The sequence below is a fragment of the Cyphomyrmex costatus genome, unplaced genomic scaffold (assembly GCF_001594065.2).
Source record: "Cyphomyrmex costatus isolate MS0001 unplaced genomic scaffold, Ccosl1.0 scaffold61, whole genome shotgun sequence".
In the NCBI taxonomy this organism is placed as follows: domain Eukaryota; kingdom Metazoa; phylum Arthropoda; class Insecta; order Hymenoptera; family Formicidae; genus Cyphomyrmex; species Cyphomyrmex costatus.
In genome coordinates this window covers 883250-906874 of record NW_017280167.1, presented here as the reverse complement: position 1 = coordinate 906874, position 23625 = coordinate 883250, and the positions used below count along the sequence as shown (strand labels likewise).

Below are 23625 nucleotides of genomic sequence, written 5' to 3'. Positions count from 1 at the left end.
ACAAGTTATTTATTCGTATTTTTTCATGCTTGTTTATTTAACGTGAACTCGGTTTAATAATTTCCAGTTAAATTTATTCCTTTGACGATGATATATTTTAATCACTCAAATTATTGCATCATTTGTGGCAAAGAAAATTCTTCTTCCATGAAGAACATGTTGTGATCTATAATTCCTTACTATACGCTCCCAATTATGATTGTAGAGGCTCCTGAATGCTTCGATCTATAATAAATGTAAATTATCACATTATATACGTCAATATTTAAAGCTATAAATAAAATAATTTTTTAAGTTTAATTAATATACATATATGCTCTTGATATACTTGATTAGTGGAAATTTTTATAGCATTTGGTACAATTATCCAAGTGACGCATTCATTATACGGAGGAAAAGTAAGAGAACCTGAATAAGTATAATATCCAGGATAAGTGCATGCATGCATCATCCAACGTAAACAATCTGTAAATAAACACATAATTAATTTAAAAAATATCGTAAACAATATTCTATCTATGTAATAAAAGCTATCATGAAAATAAAAAAGATTATCGTATATTACAGAAAAGTAATACACACAAAGGTATATTTTAAAACAAATATTTAAAGTATATTTTAAAATAAAGATGTATTTTTGTAAAATTGCTCGTAATATTTACAACAAAGAAAAAGAAAGGAGACAAACATTGACTACTGTATGACTTATTATATCTAATTAATAAAGTTTAATAAATATTAAAGATTATTTTATTTTATATGCAATTACCTGGAGTAATATTTATGGTGCTATCCGTCCGTTTTATTTCTTGGAGTTTATGAGTGATTGGGGCAAGCGCAGGATTGTCTGGAATCCCAGGACACCCAACAACCTTTTCATCATAATTAAATATTATAATTAAATTGCAACGAAAAATATAACAAAACATTCTGGAAATAAAACTATTATAAAAAGATGTTCGCAGATCGGATTTTAATTAATTTTTAGCCCTTGTACCTGCATAAGATAGGAGAGTATTGAAATTCCATCAGATTTATCGTAACACTTGTCTATCGATCCGTAACGCGTATTCCAATGCATGACTTGCGCCTCCATCGAATACCTTGATAAATACCATTATTTTGACGTTACATTGATTGAATAATTATAACAAAAAAATTTAAAATAAAATGTAATTTTAATTTAAATTAAAATTAAATAAAGAATATTAATTTTAAATATTCTTCACACATAGTGATAACTTTTAATATCCAATTCGTATCTCTAACCAAATGTTGTCGATAGAATGTTCCGCGCCTCGACAGTCGGACGTGCCCCACCGAAATTGTACATTCATAAATTGAAATTCATCGTCTTTTAATGGACCGCCACGCATTATCGGTAATCTTCTGTTTGTCAATTCGATGTTAACTAAAAATTATTAAACAATAAATATACAACGTATTGTTCCGAATTTATATTAGATGAAGAGAACCTGTTTTTCCAGTGTTTGCAAGTATCGCTGTGCCACTGTTTGACCAATAATTTGTTAAAAGTAACGGAGGAAATTTTTTATTCCACACTGCAACGCGACTGATATTGATCGGAGATTGCCGCCATTTAGGCAAACCCGAAGATGATGTCGTGCATAATTTTTGTTCTTGTGTAGGACGCGCTTAAAAATAAAATTTATTATACATAAATGTAACAAGAACATTTTCATATAGCTATTAAATAAGTATTTACAATAAATTTGTTATCTATAAAACAAGATTAGGATTAAAATTTTTATATTTACATGATTGTGCACTCTTAGATTTGGATGTCATCTGTATATTACGATGAATACATCGAGCTTTTAAATAAAACGAAATTTACAAAATTAAATTTTGCTCTCTTTTAAACGCGACATATTAATTTTAAAGTATGGATATTAATATTGTAACTATTTTGATGACATATTGGAAACAAGTTCTAAGTGATTGCATGATGTAATCATGCAATGAATAATTGTCAATTTAAAGGTAGGAAGTTACTAACACATTGTAATCTTTGAATTATCTTCACATTATTTTTATAAATTGAAGTAAGCTTTATTATATATCAACTTTCCTAAAAAATTATTTGACGTTTTACATTATATTTCGTTATACATTACTTTTCTAAATATTTTTGATAGAAATTAATGCGGAATGAAACATCGAACAAATTGTCAAGTATACCGCACGCTTAAAAATTTATTACGTCGGAAATACCGCACGTGGGTTTTAACACACCCGAGCTTTTGTGATATAAATGTCAGGAAATCTTTAATATAAAAATGTTGGACCTCTCTTTAGTAGAATGTATGGTTGCGTGTAGCAGCGTTCTTCTTATGGGTACGTATTTCTTAGAAAAATAGAAAGTAATAATTTAATTATAAAATAATAAAAGCTATAGTTTTACGATAAACATTATTTTCTAATATTTATGTAGTAGCCAATTCGAGGTTATATTTTTGAAATAATTTAATATTTTTACAACATTTATTTTACAATATTTAATTTCTTTTGTTAGTGCTACTATTAACCGAAATTTTGGACTGGACGCAGTTATTCGCATGGATGGAAAACGATTATCGTTCACCCGCTTTTTCGTTCGGCTATGCTCATCAAAATGGTCCTCATACATGGAAAGATCTATATCCTGAGAGCACTGGTAGCAATCAATCGCCTATTAATATCACAACTAGACTCGCTGTAGTAGTGCAGCCATCTGAGCCACTTCGATGGAGCAATTATAACAGCGGGCCTCTTTCGATGACTATTACAAATGATGGTCATACTGGTAAATTTTTACAAGCAAATTAAAGAATATTTAATGGTATATCTTTAACATTATGAAAATAATAATGACATAAAATAAAATGTGATATTTTTACAAGAAAACAAAATCAAAGTATAAATATATCCTTTTAATATTAATAAAATGATACTGATATAAAATAAAACATAAAGTGTTTTTATACAAACGAATAGACTAAAATATATATTTTAATATCACTTCAATAAAAACAAAGTAAATTAATGAAAGCTGATACTGTACTACACAATGTTTTATATTAATATACATATAGTAATACTCCGAGGATTCTGGACTAGTACTACCTGGCCACAACTCCAAGGAGGACCTTTGACCGATACGTACGATTTCTTTAATGTTCTCTTTCACTGGGGTCCGTCAAATGAAGAGGGCAGTGAACATACTTTGGACTACGTCCGTTTTCCTATGGAACTACAAATTATTCACCTAAAACATGGACTTAAATCACCAACAGATGCGATTGCGCTTGGAGTAAAAGACGGAATAGCGATTACTTCGTTCTTCCTTCAAGTATAATCCTTTTATTAAAAAAATTAACCTCTTATCACAAGTATTAAGAAATTCAACTAGCAAAATGTAATGTGCTATAGTTAAACGTAATTTGTCATAATTGCTTATCATGATACATTTAACGATGTTGCAGATAAATGACACAGATAATCCTTACTTGGATCATATCATAAGCAATTTGTGGCGCATTATCTGTCCGGGATCTAAAGTCTACATACCTCCTTTTCCATTGGAATGGATTTTCGCACCTTTTGACAGAAATTATTATACATACAGCGGTTCTCTTAGCCAACCACCTTGCAGTGAAGTTGTCACATGGATCGTGCAGCAAGAACCAATCGCAATTTCCTCATCTCAAGTAAAATCATATATTACTAAAATTTTTTTTCAGTTTTTTATCATCATATAATATAATTTACAGATAGAGAAATTTCGAAAACTTTGTTCAGTAGAGGGTCCATTACTTTTGAATTGTCGACCAGTTCAACCGTTGAACGACCGTGATGTTTATTTTTATGAAGAAATCGGGTAATTAAAACATAATTATTTTGTTAAAATATTTAAATGGTTAAACATATATAGAACACTTATTTTCTTATTTATGTATTACTTTTGGTGCAATTTATATCAAATTAATAGATTTACAATTTTAAAAATTAACATTAAGAATGTATGTTTACAATAATGCAGCTATTGATTTTGTAAATAGATATAATTTTGCAAATTTTAGAGATGATAAAATATAAATTTGTGAAAATATATAAAATAAATAACAAGTTTTTACACATCGAACAACATCTTTATTATCATTAAGGTGCGTTCTATAAACGCAGGACATTTTGTTTTGCCAAGTGTTTTGAGAAAATAAAAACATATTAAAATTTGTATCACTCATTGTATAATAAACTCTTTTGGCACAAGTTGTAATAATATATTCTTCGAAAATTAGTGTCGGAGAGAGGAAAGCATTTCCTTAAAGAATATATATGACGCATTTTTTTATACACCAATAAATGTATATAATGTGTGTATATATATATATATGTATATGTTATGTTTATGTATATATGTATATATGCATCATCCATTTCGAAATGGATCGATAAGTGTCTACAAAGATCTAACATACACGTTTATTATGTAGGAGAAGCTGGGATTGATCAAAACTTGCAGTTTTTTCAAGTTTCAAAACACAGAGATTATTTTGGCACTAACTTAAACATACACTTATTATTAGGCTAAGTAGAAATATATACGTAAAAAGTTAATGACATTTTACTAAGTAAAGGAAATTTTGTAATTTTTTTTTAATTCGATTTACAGCTAAGAATCTAGGCTAGTCAAACATACTCTGAAAACTCATCAAGTTCAGTCAAAACGGATCAACGTTATATGATTATAACGTTTCTTATTGAACTATATGCTAACATCGTTTAACAGTCTGTTAATAGAATACATCAATCAGCCTCAGTCTCCCCTAAATGTACTCACATAAATATTTTATTCGTTAAAAATTATAATAGTTTTTCAAAAATTCATGTACAACTTTGTGCGAAAAATTATTTTACGTCTCAAATTAGATAAACTTTCCACAAAAAAAGAAGACAACTCGAAAGTTCTCACGCACGCAACGCATATACTCGTCCTTGGCAAGTGTATTTACAAAACGATAGAATGTCATGAATAACAATTCACATTGTTAGCCAAATTCCCCCGTTGGTCGTCGTGAGACACCATAGCGATATCATCGTAACATCGCTATTTGTTAGTATTAGTTAGATTGAACACGACACAGATGCATACAGTTGTATATGTACAGCAGGGTGTATTTGGTCACATTATTGCTGAATGGCAGCAAAACGCGCACAGGGGTGGAAATCGATCTAAATTTAAGCGTAGCACTTATTGTTATTTCGATTCGAAGTTCTCAATGAACAGACACCTTGTGGAATAGAACAAATATTTAGATTACTTTCTTCCCCGTAATGTCCTGACTCACATAACCGAAATGAATTTCGGTAATCTTCCAAGTAGCAATACCGAAGATATAAAATAAATATGTTCCTTCTTCCAAAGTTGTCAATGTAAAGATTGAACGTGCCACGACATTCTCTTTACTTCATTGAGACTACGAACCCTGGATCATTCTTCCTGCATATCTCTTATCGTTCGGCAGAGGAAAGCGGACGTTATTATCCCGAAAGTCTGAAATGCATTTGTACGATTATTTCTTTTTTTTACGAAATATACGAGCAACGGAGGATTTAATTTACGAAAGTATTTAATAAATCTGTTCTATTATTTATAATCTACATAATTGATTTGAAGGAAGATACAAAAAGTTCTTTTAAATAAAGAAGAGTAATTTTACAAGGGCGTTTTACAAAGTTTAAAGATCAAAAGAAAAGACTTTCTTAAATAAAGTCTTTTCACAAAATATAGAAGACACAAAGAGGAAGCTATTAAGAAAATATTTAATAATAAAAAGTTTACCTGTATTCCTGCCATTGCCATACCGAGAAACACTAATGTAAAGCTCTCACACTGCAGCCAGTTCGTGACTTTTCCAAGGCAGCCCTAAGAGAATGCGTTGTTCATTTGAAATATATAGCACTGTAACATGCAGCGACATGATGCCTCGCGGCGTGATGCGTACCTCTTTGTGTCTAAATCCCTCGTGACCCTCTTCGTCTTCTACTTGACATGCAGCCTCATCCTTTGGCTGCGGATGCAGCCACGGCTTCTCGTTCTGCCAGCGATAAAAGATTACTCACACAAAGTTCATACATTCGCTTCGTCGCCGATATTTTACTCACATTTTTGTGAAACACTCTCGAAACAACGCTCATTGGGCTGCTGCCTGTATTTTTATTCTGTAAAATAGAAGCTCTCGCTTTTACTAGCTAACCGTGGATCATCTTACTGTACGTTTAAGATAAAGTTTAAAGACAATTTAAAAAGAGATGAAATTATTCAGGAAACGATCAACTTGTACATTAGCTACAATTTATATGATTTCCAAAAGAGATCTCTATAGATATTAATATTGCCCACTGTACGTGAACTTACATTTTATTATTATTTATTTTTATTTTATTATTTCGCTTTTAAAACATTTTATAAACTTTCTCAATATTCAGAAATTCAATATCCATGTTGTTTTAAAACCAATCAATTCAAACATGTACCTCGCTATTTTTGAGAACACAACACGTGAGGGGAACCTGCCTCTTGTTCCCCGAGATTTGACCATCCCTCCACCAAGCCGTGCCATTGTAATCGTCATCGCCGTATATACCGCAGCAATTAAACTGCAATGGAATCATCCATATGCTCTTCGAACCATCGTGAAATGTCTCATCGGGCAGACGATTTCAGACAATGCATCGCATGCGACCCCATCATGCATGAAACATAATTTACGTGCGCATTTTGGCGCGTAATGCATGCTACAGGGAAAATGAGACGAAACAATATTTAAATATAACTAAGAAAAGGATAATTTTTCGCATCATTTCGCTAAAGTGTCGTGCACATATTATACAATTACGATGTAGTAAAAAGCATGTATCCGCGAACTTGACATCTCAAGTAAAACACACAAAAGTTCATAACATTGATAGTTGAAAAATTATTACGCAAGATTGGACAAAAATTGCAATAAGATCAAAATGTATCACAATTAAAAAAAGATTTAAAATAAAAAATATAAGCGATTTTTTAATGACATGACATGCCATAAAGATTGATGAGCTGTCAAACGAACAGCTTTGTTAGTACGACACCTTATACTGTGCAAAATCCAAACTATTGCTGAAGGGGATATCGCTGGTCGAATCGTGACCATAATCCATCGCTAGTTTATTGGTGAGCCTTTCCTCCAGATCCGACAGGATCTGGAAAGTCATCAACCCGCCGATCGCGGCCGTCACCAGTTCTGTGATGATAAGCGCGACCAACATGCTCATGTACTGTGGAAAAACGATCGCCGATATAAAAACATCACCGACCCTGACCCGACGTCTATAATGGTACACGCGCCCCCGAGGGGCGGAGGTAATAAAAATGTCGTTTCACTCACGGTGGCGAGGATGCATTGATTTCCGCGTAACGCGGCGCGGCAACCGAAGAAGCCGACCGTGAGTACGATGGAACCAAGCCCGAGGAGGCTATAAGCTATCAGATTAATGGTCTCATGCGGCTTAATATCAGGTACGAAAAGATTCAGGATGTGTCCTTTACTGGGCTCCAGGAGTAACCACGCGCCTATAACGAGCACCGTGCAGCCAGCCAACTGCCGAGAGGAAAAGTCCATGATTTTACGTCCAATTGTTTCTTTACAGCGACGAGCGAGAGTAATTCTGTACTCCTCAGGGAACTACTTTCCTGAATCGCGTAAATTTAAGCGACTTTTAACTGTTAAAATAATTCTCTTTGCTTTCTCCAGAGATAAAATCGTAATTTAACTCGGACGAGAACAATACAATAGTATGAAAAACGATTATGTTTTATTCTAAAGTACAGAATTACATCAAAATTATTTATAGTTCGAGCATCTGCGTCTAAGTGCTCGTGGCATGTGTCGCTATCTCTAGACTTAATTTATATTTTATAACGTTACAAAATGTGCATGCGTGTTATTTACCCATATTAATAGATTGAACGTGAACAACGCGACTTTTAAGTATTTCATGTCTGTTATCCTTGATTTTCCAATTAGTCATCAATCTGCAAATATAACAGAGCTGTTGTAAGCTCAAATATAGAATGGAACGTAATAAAATTCGTTACATAAATATTAAACACTCGTTAACTCTTCTTTAATTAAACATTTTTAATATATTAAGTCTGCGATGTTTTATTTCATGTTTGCTTTGCAACTGTTTTCAACAAAGTAATAATAACAACTGCACTTAAATGTTGAATTAACTTTAATTAAAGTGAGTTATATGTGTATTTCTTATAAAATGTTTTAATTAAAGTATTCAAATATTTTCCTATTTCAATCTCAATAAACGTAATAAAATACGGTAGACTATTTTTTTCTTATTTTATTTTTAATTGATTTTATGTTTAAAAAAGTTATATAAAATATATTTTTTCAATTATTTTTTATTAAGTAATAAAAGTTTTATAAACTTTGAAATTTAAATATTATTAGAAGTGGAAAAATATAAGATAAGATTATACTTTTCCTTTTAGAAGTCTATTAAAGAAAAAATTAATGAGTACATTTTTTTAATAAGTATCGTGTATTTACTTAATTCTTTAATCTCGGAAACTCCGTGTCAAACACAATGTGGAATTCTTTATCTGCTATTTTAACACAACTTCATTACTTCATTTATTTATTCATTAAACATAAACAAACAATTAAACTACCTAAACATCACTACTCCATTTTTGTATATACAAGCATTTACCTGTCACGAACGAGCCAGCTTACTCCCTTCGATTACAATGTATCTGTCACTTGCGTTTGATGTCTGCCAATGTAACTGCTAACACGATTACACAATTACAATCTGTCGTTTATTTTACAAACAATATTACACTGTTATATTGAAGTCACAAAAGCGGATGCACGTTCCGTAATCGTCAAAGACTATCCTTGTCTTGGCGTTTCCGATTCGGTTCACAGGTGGTTCGCGATCTCTTTATAGTACGTCATCTCTGTTCGATCATTTAGACGCTCCGAATTTGCGCGGCCCTCGGCTGTCGGTGTCGCGAACAAGAGGACGGACCCGCCTGCTACTTGTCGATAAGCTGGAAGATCGATGAAATGCCTCTAGTATTTATTCGCGTAACGCGTGGACACAGTAATTGGCTATCTCGTATGACTACAAGTTATTTCTTGCGCATTGATCCCAGCGGAAGGACCGCGATCGAGTGTGCTGTCATCACCGCGGACAGCCTGAGCGTTACCTGCCAAAACGGAGGAGCCTGCCTCTGGATCCCGCTTTCGTCTCTAGTTTCTCGTTTCTACGTCACCGACGCCGGTCGAGATGCGTCTGCGTGCTCCCGCCGTCGCGGCGCCGACGCTCTATCGTCGGGCACGGTTGAAACGCTACCCGCCCGCTACCCAGAACGATCCCGTTGACGGGTTCATATCTCACCGACACGCGCTCACATTGCCCACCTCGCAACGAGTGTGAGTGAGCGACCTACAGCAGCTCCAATTATAATTTCCCACGTTCTAATTAAAATATTATAGCTATTCTAATTAAAGACTTACATATGTAGAGTAATTCCGAATGATAACTGTTTTCCTTTCGAGCACGAAAAGTCGAAAGCACAGCGGGCTACGTGATTTTGGAATGGATTTTGAAATAAATGTTCGCGCGGGTAAGGATGTATAACGTGTCAGCAACTCTGCGTATTAAAAATACTACCAAGGCGATAAAGTTAGCTACGTAATAATTTTACAAGGGCGTAGTAATTTTACATCACGTACAACACAGATCTCCAAGAAACGTTCTGAAAACATCTACAGAACAGTTCTTTGGATTCTTTGGACGTTCTAAGGACGTTTCTAAGATATCGCACTTGAATAAAATATGCTGTGTAGGATAATATATTCTACACGTTCTCGCTTTTAAAGATAAGATTTATTGTATGTGAAAATGTTAAAAATCTTACATGGAAATCTCAGATAAAGTTGCTTCAATCGTATAAAACTTGAATAAACCAGGATTAACATTTATGTAATTCGACAAAGCGATCGTTTGCTTTGTGATGAAAAAATATTCTATGGAGCGTTGATATTGTAACAAAAAGGCCATCGTTATGTAAATATAATAAATTTATTATTAGGTATTAACAATTTTTTACAGAATTCGCGCTTAAATATTATACAACTACGAGTAAAGGTATCAATCGGAGAACACTTGTAACACATACATACACGTGATTTCTTTTTTTCTCTTTCAGTATAAAACGCGGCTTATAAATTGCACGGCAGTTGACGCCTGCTATATACGACTAGAGATATACATTCAATCAAGTCGTATCATACGCAATTCCTCTCAAACGTCGCTTCGTCTATCGCTTTAACTGCTTTCCGCAGATCTGTCGACCTTTCAATCCACAAAGTCGAACAGCGTGGTCGAAAATTACAAGAGGAAATGGACAATTACGCGTGCCTAATTAAGTACGCTCTCCACCATTTACATCGTCACGGGTGTCGATGACGCGTTCTCCGCATGGCAGTCGTTAATTACGGCCGCTGGCGCGGTCGTGTGAACGAGAGGCGAGCAAGTCGCGGTAGAAATGCGCAACAGCTGCCATGAAGCTCCACGGTATCTTTGCGATCACGTACAAACAGTATGCACCATCGTCATCGTCTCGGTTAATTGTGATTACAATAGAATGACATGAGCAAACATGCGATCGTATAAATAAAAAAGATATTATATAGTACACAACGTGATCGAGATCGATCATTCACAAGGTCGCACGAGCCGACGCGACTCGTGCAGAGACATGCATTCACAAGTACATGCCGTTCGTACAATATAACAAGTATAGCTTCGTCCTCGAAACTTAAGTCTACAATTTGAATCGCAGTGATGTGGTCTCTCTCTCTCTCGCTCTCATTCTATGATTAAAATGTACATTTACGCATCACGGATCAGAGTCACACAAGTGAAATATGAAAAACATTAATATTTCGAAATTAATCGAGACTCAGTTATTGCACGGCAACAATTTCATATCTGACATACCTACAGTCGCGTAATGGCTTACGGTAATTAATTCGAGGTGTTGCGTTTATTCGCGTAATTCTTGCAATTTGTTAGCAAAACTCTATCGGCTTCGACGCGAAAACGCGATGCGCTTGATTAAAAATAAATCGCGCGGAATATCGGCTGGCTCTAAAGGATATCCCGCGCTCTCTTTCAGTCGCCTTTTACTCGTGCGATATTTTCACGGCCTCGTTCCGCCGTCGTATCTGAAACGCTATAACACTGCTCTTTTATGGATATCACATACGGAGCAACTCGTTCAGAATGTGTCCCGCCGGGAATTCCGCGGCTGCATTGCGCGCGCTGAATCAGCGCGGCAGGCATCGGTACACATTCAGACGATGACATATGAAAGGAAGAGCATACAGATACAAAGTCATTCAACTATTTATAAGCTTTCATATGCTCTTCGTATGGCTCTTTAAGGTTGCTTAACGCGTTAGAAAAAAATGCTACGTGGCGTCGAGAATTCTCCTCGTCGTCATATTTCATGCATTTGTCAAAATGCAAAAAGAGTTACGTCCACTTGTTGCGAAGGATAGGTGAATGTTGATTTTACGTATATCGTAAATACGAGACAATATTCGTTGATAGGATTTTTACGCATAAGATTTCAAAGTTTTAACGCTTAAATATGTTATCGTTGATTGAACTTTGATGTGAAAAAATGTTATGTCCATCACAGTTATTCGTCTTATCGTGTATATGATATATCAAAATAAAAATTATAGGATGTTGTAAATTACCATTTGTAAGATTATATCTCAACCTTTCTATTTCGCGGATACGTATAATTCGGTGGCAGTCTTTAAAGTGACAAACATTCACACATCGTCTCTCGGATCACGAAACTTACAATTCTGTTGTGGTCTCCACAGGACTTTGCTCGCCCAGGTACGTAAACCCGAGATGCGAGTAATCCTTCCTCTCCCTGAAGGTGACGTTGTCGTTGGACGGACTAGGGCTCAGCAGATCACCGCCGTGATTGTACAAGGGATTAAGTACCGGTGTCGCGTCGCGATTGTTGAGGGTATTCGTGTTGCTCGCGCTGTGATTTTTTCGGCCCAGTGTGGACCGTCGCAGAGAATGAATATTGGTATCGCCATGATTACCGACAATACTAGATGCTCGTGCCGTGGTCGCCGCTTCGGAGCTAACGGGGCTTTGTTGGCCTTAAAGCAGAACGCGTAAGCTCGCTATATATTTCGAATATCCAATATGAACCAGTATACGTATTGCTCCAAAAGTATTTAATTATTACTTTATTAATTATCTCAATGAAATAATTTTAGTTTAAGGAAAATTAATGGTTAATAGATTGTAAAGATAAATATATGTTTCCATTTTTTTTAGTATTATATTTTTTTACTTGACTGTGAATAATAACATAGAACGAGATATAAATACAAAGAACTTTAATCAATCTTCATCTGCATATTTTTAAGAAATTAACTTGCATTATGTACAGGTATTATATCGTTTGCTACGAATTACCGGTACTGTCTCCGTGATCTTTGGTGATGTAGCTGACATTATCCAGACTAAATGCGTGATTCTTGTTGCTAAAATCCAATTGTAAATCGTTGCAGCTGTCGTTGTCGTCAACCGGCACGCTCATCTGAAGCACTTGCGTCTCGTATTCCTTCAAATTGGGTTCTACATAAACGGGATCGTATCGTGGTACCACATACATGCGCTGCATACGTTCCTTGTACGCTTTATACCTGCATAACATTTTTACGATAAGAGTGGTAAACTTTAAATTTCTCGTCGCGGAAGTAAATACTCCGGAAAGACTATTTTACCGCGATCGCAATGTCGATGTAATAAGTGTTCGCGGAGATATTCAAAGCGGAAAGCGCAATTAAAGCTAATGGAGGTAATGAAGAGCGGTATAAATTTGCATGGCTCGCACTTGATGTCAAATGAATATTCACACTCGTGAAACAACTCTCTCGTGCGATCGTAATAACAACTAAGACCGTAATGGCAACTAAGAGAGTCTCCATTTCAATATTTGTATACGAATAATTTTTATTAAAGCAACATGCAAAAATATCATGAATATCTACTAACACAAATTTGCAAGCCAACACAAATTTAAATTTTTTAAAACATCATCTCCATTATATTTAATTATATCTATATGCAGATATATTTTCATTCGTAATAAATTTAGATAACATAAAAAATTATATATTAATAGCAGTAGTTTAGTTAAAAGTTAATCTTATTATTCAATGACTGTATTAATAAAACAAATTATGGTCTTGTTTTAATAAAATATTATTTGTTCATAAATACCGTAATTTATTAAATAAACAAGAATAACAAAATTTTCAATTAGAATACTGCTGACTAATACTGTTAATCATCACTTCTTCTATGTAGAAGTTTAATTTAAATTGTTTATTACTTTAGTACTCTATAATAAACCGTAATTATATCGCGTGTTGCAGCTTAGCTTCCTTACAATTATTTTTTTATAAATGTATTTATCGAATTATTTTAACTCGCGCAGTGGTTTCAATAATAAAATCAAAGTACTTACTTGGACCAGGAGACGCATATGTATATGATACCGGCAATGCCGAGGATCAAAATCACGCACGCGATGATGATCAGCGCGTACGGGAATACCTCGCCGCTAAATGCAACCGCCGTTTGTGTTCGAACTGGCTCGGGTGGCATCACGGGTGCATGAATGTCGATGGCATTTGCCCACACTACCGTAGACACGTCAAAGATGATATTTGACATGGCAGATTTATCCAGAATAGATCTATTGAACATTCGGCGCTTTTAATATTTGCCTATGATCAAATGTTACGTTAATCAAAAGTTATAATTTTAACCTTTCGGTGCTCACACAAAAAAACGTATCTTTTATTATCAAACACATGAGATAGTCGTTCAGATTCAATTAAATTTCATATCAATTTAAAGTACAATAAAATTCACATTTTCTTTAATAATATAAAATTTACTGAGAGATTTCTAGCAATTTGAATACGCTATATTTACAAATAATTCAAATTGTAATCAAGAAGATAATTAATATAAACTGTGTTATATATGATATAGAATAATAGATTTAAAGAATTCTACTTAAATATTTAACAAATTAATTATTATAATGTTATTATAAAGAAAGTTTTTAGCAATTTCTTGTTGCGTAACCATTAATTCTGAAATGTTTCAAAACAATTTAGTAATATCCTATTTTATTTATGAAAGCAGATATCTAAAAGTACATTGCAACGTGAGCACTGCGATAATTAAGTAATTACCGTTCCACAAATAAATGTGAGACATCGTGTAGCTTTAACGTATTTAATACAACAACAGAGTTAAAGTGATGTTACAATAAAAACTCAAACTGCTAAAAGTAATCTTCTCGTCGACATAAAATCCGAACGAATAATTTAAATTTGTTAACAAGACTTTATTTATTGTATCATTTTTACTGTAATTATTGTGTCTTATAAAAATTCAATTTATATATATTATAATATTGAAAAATGTAATTATAATTATTTATTAATTACTCATTTTAAATATTAAAAATATTAAACAAAATGCTTTCAATATTCAAATAAATAATTAATCGTTCTATTATATACACCAGTACATATGATATATATATAGAGCACATTTTAAGACTTACCTCTGTACTTTGGTACTGTTTCTACTTAATATAGCTTCGGTGTCTGGGTCTACCGCGTAGAACCATACATCAGAGTCCTGCGGGAACGTCTCGATAGTGCCGTTCTTTGTGAGGTTCTTTCTCATCGCGACTCTGTCAATACCAATCAGCAGACCGCTCTTTTGTTCAATTACGTTTGCTATTTTATCGGTTTCTTTTTGCAGTACATCCGGCGCTGCGTTTTGTACCACGAGAATCATCAGGTTTTCTTCCCCGATAAGATTGACGATCACAGGCGCGAAGATCGAATTGTAATTGTCATTCGAATTAGGATTGTCGCGCACGCGAACGTCAAATTTGAATGGAAGCTCGGATGCATCCACATGGTCGAATGTAGCCGTCGTCCTAATTATGCCGGTGGAGCCGTCGATGACGAAATAACCAGAACCTCGCCCTTCCAGGATTTTGTATTCTAGTTTGCCGTATTTGCCATTATCTTTATCATGAGCCTTTACTTGTACGACAGTGGACGCGAATTGCGCGGTGCGTGGAATCGCTGCAAAGTAACGTTCCCTCGTAAGCGTCTGACTCGCCTCCGGGAAAATAAACTCGGGCTTGTTATCATTTACATCCAGCACTTGGATCTTCACCTGCAATTTTATTTGAGAAAAATTAGAATTGATAATCTTGCTGCAACAGTTATCTTACATGAATTAGAGTTTAACATAAATTAGATTTATTTATTTATTTCCCTTTTTTAAAAAATTAAATTCTGTTAGATTAGACAAGATAAGAAAAATTGTGGATTTATATCTTTTGTATTTAAAGTTTCTCTGTGCATAGAAAATACTGCAATAGGTGCTCTTATTACATAAAGATTTGTAATAAAGCAATAATACTGAAGTTACATCTGCAGGATAGGTAAGTAAGTCTTTTTGTGTGTTCCATATGTATATTAATTTTTAATCTTTGATATATCCATTCGTATTAACAGCGATATAATATTTTATTTGGATTATAAAGATTCTCGTTTCAGAATAAAAATACCGACAAGTTCTGTAGCATCTCACCATCGTCGTATTTCTGCCTGAGTTTAAAAGGCCTGAGAGCGATTCCAGTTTGATCTTAATCTGGTAAGATTCCGTCGTCTCATAATCCAGCGCTCCTTTCTTCAGTCTCAGCGCGCAATTTCGCTCCTTCGTGACGTTCGCTTCGAACAGGCCTTCTTCATTGCCGCTATAAATCTCGCACCTGAGTGGCGTAGTGTTGTATGCGTGACTGTTAATGATAGTGATTATCTTTATTAGCGTGTTGTCGCCCGCGTCTTCGGGTACTTCGACGTTATACGAATTCTCCGCAAAACCCAAACCGATCTCCGGCGGAACCGTCGCCACGTGACGTACGTAAACTGTTACAGTCGTTTCGGACGACAATGGTGGGTCTCCCATATCGTATGCTAGTACATCAATCTAAGAAAAAAGAATTATCTCGCTTTAGATACGTCAGATCATGAGCGACGTGCGGCGTCAAGTTATATGCGAAGGATCAAATACCTGATACTCGGAGTCAGTCTCCTTGCGCAAGTCATCTCGTACTCGGAGTATGCCGGTGTCGGGATCGATTACGAAGTACTTGCTGGCGATGCCGCGACCGATGATATCATATCGAACCTACGGATACCAGGCTCGGTGAAAATCTATCTCCTTGTTATTTAACGGAGAAGAAATCAAGTATTGGAAAAGAGGCGATCAATACACCTACCTGATTTCCCGGAGCGGTTCCATCGGAATCTGCAGCAACAAGATCAATTACGGTCGTTCCTATAGGTACATCGTCGTCCAGCGTAATCGGACGTGGTACCGATGTAAATACCGGTGGAATGTCGTTCACATCCTGCCATGACGCGTTTAAAATGTTATTAATCCGACGAGTAAGGAGATACAGTTAAATTAAAAGTAGTCGAAGTATGATAAATGATAGGGTGATCGTTGATTATGATATTAATGCGCTCAACATGAACCGGTTCCGTTAAATTGATCCCATGGATTAATTCCCGTGACTGAGACAGGCAATTAATTCCCGTTTTAACATTTTAACTTTTAACTTGAGATTATGCATTAATGCGGAAGAATCAGGTATGTCAGATACATATTTTATTCGATTATATTGTACTTAAAATTATAAAATGTTAAATATTAAATAAAATAGTTCCATGAAATTTTTGTATTTAATTATAAGATCTTCTAGATCACTAATTGGAAACGACAATTTATTTTACTAAAATAAAATCTTATTTACATAATTTTTTTTCAAATATGATATTTAAAAATCGATAACAGTTTAAACTGGCTACGTAATGTGATATTCTAAAAGGCATTCATGTATACTATGATGCGCCAACGATAATAGTAAATCGATGATGGGATATTGACAACTACCATAAAGAAAGATTTAGACTTCACTCATAAAAAATACCTGAACATTAATAACAACGCGGGTGGTAGAGCCAGGTAAATTGCTGGTGTTCTCCTCAGTGCCTATGATAAGTACGTGCTGGCTCTGGCTTTCGTAATCGAGACCGCGAATAGTTTTTATTACTCCAGTCTTCGGGTCTATGTTGAAGAGTTCGGTATCCCCTTGCTTGATCATGTACGTAATTTGCTTCTTTGTGTCCGGATCATCGGCCTAGAAATGATCGCGTTAGCTTCAAAACCTGAGTAAGACGACCGTCCCAGAACGCACTATCCTTTCTACTTCGTCGACGGGGATGGGAATCGTCGACGACGCGAGTAACGCGAATGTCTCCCGAGTCGGAACGAGTGTACGTCTCGGTTATCCGATGAACTTTTAAAACTTCTCGAGCGAATCTCGTCGTTCGTCCTCGATGAAATTACATCTCTTATTATGATCCATTTCGGAACTAATTTCACACTCGGCATGTTACGCGAACAAGTCGAGATGTTTTATCTTAACACGAACGTCTCGTATTGGAATTCATTAAACGAACAACGTCGCCGCACGAGAGTCTCAATTTTCGTTAAATTAAATCTACAGGAACTGATGCGAATAAACGGATTAATCTCTTTTAATCACACACACTTCTCTCGCTTTACACGTTTTCCATTCGAGAACAGACGCTATTATGAATAGTATTACTGCGGTTTGACATGCGACTCACCGTGACTTGAATTACATTATGGTCAGGCACGTTTTCCTTGACACGTGCCTCGTAACTGCTTTGGTGAAAGACCGGAACCTCGTCCTCGACATCTACGACTTTCACCGTGACAGTCGCAGTTGCTAAACGATAGTCGGGGGCTCCATCCCTCGCAGTCACTACGAATTTGTATTCCTACGCAATTTATGCAAACATTGTATTTATTACATCCAATGAATGCGAAATTAAAAAAAAGATCTATCGATCTTAACCGACATAACACAATTCTTCAAGTGACGTCCAGAGGACATCTCTGAGAGAATCGTATTGTGTGGAAATTTTATAATTTAATTCTGAAAAGTTTTCAAGGGAATATCAGAATAAAATAAAAAGTTTTAATGTGATGCACAATCATATCCTCGAGACGATTTCAACGACAATTTTTACAACATGATTAAAAGTTTTTATCACGTTGCATAAAATTATAATCAAGTTTTTCTACACATTGCATTTTTATGAACGAAAATCGTACGAACTTTAACTCAGATAATTGCCCATTTTCTGTGTCTCAAGCGCACATACTAGTACAACTGCAATTTAACTGTGACGACATTCTCGTAATCTGAGTACAAGTTAAACTGTTTCGTTGTAAGACATTCTCGAGTTATAATCGCAATTTATAACTTTCGTAGAACTGACAAGTATTCTCTTGAAAAGTCTAAGAAACATTATTTAATGCGAATTTTCACAAATTTAACTTTTATTTTCTAATTAACGTTATTAAAAGTAATAAATTTAAATTTTTATATTATTTTAATGATTTAAATTAAAAGCTGAAAGAGCAATGGAGAGATTGGTACTCACGTTATTCTGCTCGTAATCCAGCACTATCTTCGTCAGGACATCGCCAGTCTCGGGATCCACAGTAAAAGGAATATCGTCGGGTACGAAATAAGTAATTTCAGCGTTTATACCTTCGTCGGCGTCTTCGGCATGCACGCGGCCAATTAATTTACGCGCTTCGTTCTCCTTGACCGTAAATTCATAAGGGAGACCCACGAATTCGGGATTCTTGTCGTTGATATCCGTAACCATAATGTTGACCGTCGCGGTGCTGTAGAGACCACCGGTATCCTCAGCCTTTATTAACTATACGAACCAACAATATCACAGCATTACGCTCCGTTTATAATTTATTCCAATTTGACGGAACGCGATGTGGAAAATGACGACTTTCAACAATAAAAATACTTGGAGAGTCAATCAATAAAATTTTATTTTTAATATATAATTCTTTTACGAGAATGCTGAGAAATTAGATGTAGCGGAAATTATATACTATAAATATTTAAAATATAAATTTTTACTTTTTTATTTAAAGTATGTAAACAGATTATGTATACTGAAAGTTAACAACGTTGTGCTTCGATTTCACTACTTGTTTACAAATGGAGGAAGAGACACACCGATGTTTCCTTAGATTAGATAAAAGCTATCGGTAAAAAGTAGTGTAAAGCAAGAAGTGCATTGGCTTGTAGTAGAGGGTGTAGGAAGTTCATGCTACGGTGTTTAATGATATCGACTTACCAACTGATACCGGGTCAGGTCCTCCCTATCCAACTTCCTTATAACGGTAATAACGCCTGATTTGTCGCCGATCGCAAACTGGCGCAAATCATTTCCCGATACTATCGAGTACGACACCGGATCGTTTTCTGGGTCAGTGGCCTGTAACGTTTATTGATAACGCTATATTACGATTGCAATTATTTAAAAACCCATTGTTTTAAGAAGAGAAAAATACACAATTTGGATCAATTTCATAGAATTAAAAAAAAAGAGATTCGCATTATAATAAAAAATAATTAATCATGAAAAATGTTTTTGTATAATTTGAAAAAACTAATATAAATGGAAAAATGAAACATAAATCGAATGATGGAACGCAATGGAAAGATGAAAGGAAAAAAAAAAACAATGAAGTACATATCGAGCAGATACTGTGCTTCTGTCAGAGCACAGAGTTGAAGTTTTAAAATAAAATGCCGACGAGAAGGACATCATATCAAGGATACTCACAGTGATAGTCGCGACTGTGGAATTGATGGAGGCTCCCTCGCTGACTTGCACCTCGTACACCGGTTGCTGGAACACAGGGCTTCTGGTGTTGGGCCCGGGAATGACGTTCACCTCGACGATTGTCTGCGAGTACTTGCCACCTTTGTCGGTGGCCTGCACTGTAATACTGTACTGTTCACCAGCGTTAAGTTTCCTCACGGACTCGATAACTCCGGTCTTCGGATCTATCTTGAACTTATGCAAGCCGTTGTTTGACACATGATAAATACTATACGTTATCTCCGCGTTTTCACCCTCGTCGTTGTCCGTGGCTTCCACCTGAGATTAGAAATTAAATTCTCTTAGAGTCTCGCGAGAAAGAGAATTATGGTCATTATGGAGCACCGACAAGCAGTAAATTAATAATAATTAAGATAAGTACTAAAAAGTACAAATTACTCGCAATTATTATTACGCTCGAACATACAGAATTGTTAGTCAAAAAGTATAAAGAAGCCACCTTTGCTATTTGTCTCTTCGTCTCTCCCGCTTGAACAGTGATGGGTGCCATCATTGGAAGCAGAGGCGCATTGTCGTTAACGTCGTTCAACGTCACGACGAACGATAGAGGTGATGACGCAGCCACACCCGTTTTCTCCCGGGCGACAACCTGGAAACGAAAGCGGCCGGGACTCGGAGGATCTCGATCCAAATTCTCCTCATTTACGACAAGGATGCCGGAAGGATCGATCGCAAAGAAATTTGTGGTCAGTTCGAAAGTATATGCCGGTTTTGGATCGTCTGGTCCCTGTGGGTATAGAAATAGATTTCTTTTTTAACAAAAAGAAAAAGAGAAGCAGGTGCAGATTTCAAATATATATAGGTAACACAAATTTCACCAGTACAAAACTTATCTATAATAATAAAGATAATTAAAAAAAACGGTCAATTCGCACCTCGATCATGATGCTTTGTTAAACAGAAATCAGTGGAATCTACGAAGTTAGGCTCACCAAATCGGCGTCCGACACGGTGAGAACAATAGGATTCCCGCTTTCATCGATGACCTTTGTGCCAATCGGAGCATTCTCGTCGACGAAACCTTCGATGTTTGACGCTGTTATAACGGGTGGATTGCTATCGACCGGCTTGACAGTGATTGCTAATTTAGCGGTTGCAGATCGCTTCGTTTCCGATACTTCAACCGCCTTGAGAGAATAAAAAATGCCGTTATTAAATATATATGTTGCAAATTAAAAAAAAAGAGTTTAATTTATTACAAAAAATTTTGCATTATTATTTATTAAATGCAACTCTTTAATGTAAAAAAAATTAATTAATTATGTTATTGAAAATTATTGAGAGAAACTGCGCTCTAAAAAATACGTAGATTTAAAATACAATAGATATTAAATATAATTCTCACCGTGTTGGTGTTGATGTAAACACCAAGAGTGTGAATTTAACACCACGTTGATGTTAAATCCATACTTATAATGTTAAATTTTTGTTTTTTCAACACGAACACGATAAGAATTATATGAACATAAACTTTAAATCCTCCCATATCTTTTAGAATGTATTTATATTACTTATAACTGTGTGAACAAACACACACACACAACAATTCTTTATTATCTACTTATACAAAATAATTCCGAATTATTTTAAATATTTTTCACATAAAATATAATGTTGATATTTACCTTAATAATAATATCAAACTTCTTCGTTACTGTCGTGTCGACAGCTTTAATTTGCTTCACTGCTCCGGTATTAGGATTGATTTCAAAGAAATCTCGATAATTCGGTGGATTTCCACTAAGGAAAGAATAGTGAATCGGCGCGTTTATACTGTCCATGTCGACCGCTTGTATTTTCTCAGGCGAGATATTGAGTATGCCGGATAGTACTCCGCTCGATACCTGACGAAGAGAAAAAGAGAATCGCTCTTGCAGAACCGGTTGCACCGATTTATTGACTATGTGAATTTGAGCAGTGAGATATTGGCGACCGATTAGGCAGGCGTATTCGATTACACTTGAATTCTTCAATACCATTTTAAACCAAGAGGCAGAAAAACGACCGTTAAAATAAATCCCCGGTGTTGATACATGCTCGAATTGAAGCCGCAGTTTTTTTTTTAATTTTTATAATCGCATTTTACGTACCGACGCGGAGTATTCCGGATTGATGCAGGCGCCATCCAAAAGCATACAGCCTTGATAAATAAAGGATGGATCTTGATCATCATCGTCCCGTATGTTCACCGTCAATGTGGTCGTGGATGTGAATCTCTCGGAAACGTTTCTCGCCCGATCCTGCAACCAAATAATTTGCAACGTAAAGCGACGAAGTAAATGCAAATTGACTTTCTAAACAGCGTCAAAGATTTCAATTACGAATCAAACCATTTGCATTTTACATCTTTCGTATTTTGTAAAAATTGTGCTGGCTATGTGCAACACGATCAAAGTAATGTCAACAAATTTTCCTTGTAATTGTGTATTTGTAAATTATTTATTTTATTCCATTATTATTTCATTTCTTTATAACTACAGTAAAAAAAATTTCTTTTATTCCCCTTGAATAATTAAAAATAATATTTCCTCACTATTGTTTATTTCTCTTTAAGAAATGTTATATACTTTCTGCAATTCATTTATCATTACTATCGTACTCTGTTTTTTCCTGTTTCTAACAGTGGAAAAAGCATTAGAAGATATTAAAAAAAATATCTTCATCCATTTCTTGAAGCTTATAAATAAAAACTTGAATGACGCATGAAAATCGACGGTGATAACGCGCCATTAATCTTACAATTTTGACGCGTCACGATCACATTGACATTTTCAATAGTCGCCACGTGCACGAAAGGAACAAACATCCGTTTTTTATTTCTTATCCACGCACACCACGATCCAATACCAGTTCTACCGTCGAGTCGCCCCGGGAGAAACTTCGTCTCTTTCTTCTTGTCTTCCGTTCTCAGTGACCCTATTTATGCAATAACGGGCCTGGACCACTTAAGAGACGCTCTAAATAAAGGTAACCCGTTATTGTAACTTTTATTACGCCAAGAGGATCGTAAAAAGCTTCCGAAAGTACTACATAAAATATATACATCTTAGAACGCATATCGCAACATACTATATGCTACAAATTACGACGTAGTTAGTTGAAAAAAATGTATGCACTGCTTTCCGCGGCGTGCAGCTTTCATAAATCTCGTCTTTTAATAGAACCTCGCTGTTCCTCATTCGAAGCACGTTGAAAAAATGAATTTACAACAAACTCTACCTTAAAATTTCATCTAAAGTTTTCGTATGTAAAGAAGTAAGGTAGGCGAAATGGGCCGAAAAATATTTCGCTGTTATATGCCAGGTTCATGTACAAGTTTATACTTTATACTTTAACATTTTCCAGGAGTCGATGCGTGACGTAAGTCGGGCAAAAATTTTTACAAAACGTTAAGTGCGAACATTAACTTTGCACATGAATAATCTTGCAGTCTATACATCTAGAGCATCGACGCGGAACGTTATTCCTCGTGGTGCGGAGGTTCCCAATAGAAGGAGCAGCGTTCACGGATCAGAAGTCGGTCATTTGTTCCACATAATATTCAAATGAGCCGCACCTGCTGCAGCACCGGGTGGCTGAATCCAAA

General features: G+C 35.3%; 4 protein-coding genes across 4 annotated transcripts in view; 1 reads left to right on the top strand and 3 right to left on the bottom strand.

Annotated features, from left to right (window-relative positions):
* Positions 1-20: 20 nt before the first annotated feature.
* On the bottom strand, positions 21-1965 carry LOC108779741 (carbonic anhydrase 2). Its single transcript, XM_018547216.1, has 7 exons — positions 1779-1965; positions 1476-1655; positions 1270-1411; positions 998-1103; positions 770-872; positions 329-465; positions 21-225 (listed from the first exon to the last, which is right to left on the bottom strand). The coding sequence occupies exons 1-7, from the start codon at positions 1807-1809 to the stop codon at positions 106-108; spliced, it is 819 nt and encodes a 272-aa protein (XP_018402718.1). The 5' UTR covers positions 1810-1965; the 3' UTR covers positions 21-105.
* LOC108779739 (carbonic anhydrase 1) lies at positions 1961-3875 on the top strand (the record flags this gene model as incomplete). The annotated part of the gene is made up of 6 exons (XM_018547213.1): positions 1961-2004; positions 2160-2358; positions 2537-2806; positions 3096-3352; positions 3486-3710; positions 3774-3875. Coding segments are annotated over exons 2-6 (912 nt in total), but the record flags the coding sequence as incomplete, so codon positions are not given.
* Positions 3876-4820: 945 nt separating this feature from the next.
* LOC108779740 (tetraspanin-11) lies at positions 4821-9260 on the bottom strand. The gene is made up of 9 exons (XM_018547214.1): positions 8776-9260; positions 7998-8080; positions 7434-7646; positions 7138-7323; positions 6541-6663; positions 6169-6225; positions 6009-6101; positions 5846-5929; positions 4821-5557 (listed from the first exon to the last, which is right to left on the bottom strand). The coding sequence occupies exons 2-9, from the start codon at positions 8043-8045 to the stop codon at positions 5495-5497; spliced, it is 867 nt and encodes a 288-aa protein (XP_018402716.1). The 5' UTR covers positions 8046-8080; positions 8776-9260; the 3' UTR covers positions 4821-5494.
* A 2621-nt stretch (positions 9261-11881) lies between these two features.
* The window catches only part of Cad99C (cadherin 99C), a 121375-nt gene continuing 109631 nt past the window's right edge, over positions 11882-23625 (bottom strand). Inside the window, exons 7-22 of the mRNA XM_018547212.1 lie at positions 22130-22279; positions 21665-21883; positions 20972-21166; positions 20479-20766; positions 19980-20297; positions 19488-19628; positions 18765-19049; positions 17922-18095; positions 17219-17428; positions 16505-16636; positions 16297-16413; positions 15814-16212; positions 14765-15393; positions 13649-13879; positions 12592-12821; positions 11882-12269 (exon numbers count right to left, since the gene is read on the bottom strand). Coding sequence (XP_018402714.1) covers positions 11950-12269; positions 12592-12821; positions 13649-13879; positions 14765-15393; positions 15814-16212; positions 16297-16413; positions 16505-16636; positions 17219-17428; positions 17922-18095; positions 18765-19049; positions 19488-19628; positions 19980-20297; positions 20479-20766; positions 20972-21166; positions 21665-21883; positions 22130-22279 — 4038 coding nt within the window. The 3' untranslated portion in view covers positions 11882-11949. The remainder of the gene's footprint in view (positions 12270-12591; positions 12822-13648; positions 13880-14764; positions 15394-15813; positions 16213-16296; positions 16414-16504; positions 16637-17218; positions 17429-17921; positions 18096-18764; positions 19050-19487; positions 19629-19979; positions 20298-20478; positions 20767-20971; positions 21167-21664; positions 21884-22129; positions 22280-23625) is intronic.

Bases quoted from the DNA above. Each gene is read 5' to 3' on its own strand.
- LOC108779740 (XM_018547214.1), bottom strand. From the start codon at position 8,045: ATGAAATACTTAAAAGTCGCGTTGTTCACGTTCAATCTATTAATATGG. The intron at 6,664-7,137 runs GTGTCGTACTAA...ATTCCATTGCAG, and splicing joins TGGATTTTGCACAGTATAAG to TTTAATTGCTGCGGTATATA. The intron at 5,930-6,008 runs GTACGCATCACG...GCATTCTCTTAG, and splicing joins AGGGATTTAGACACAAAGAG to GGCTGCCTTGGAAAAGTCAC.
- LOC108779741 (XM_018547216.1), bottom strand. From the start codon at position 1,809: ATGACATCCAAATCTAAGAGTGCACAATCAT. The intron at 1,412-1,475 runs GTTCTCTTCATC...AATAATTTTTAG, and splicing joins TGCAAACACTGGAAAAACAG to TTAACATCGAATTGACAAAC. The intron at 466-769 runs GTAATTGCATAT...GTTTATTTACAG, and splicing joins CACCATAAATATTACTCCAG to ATTGTTTACGTTGGATGATG.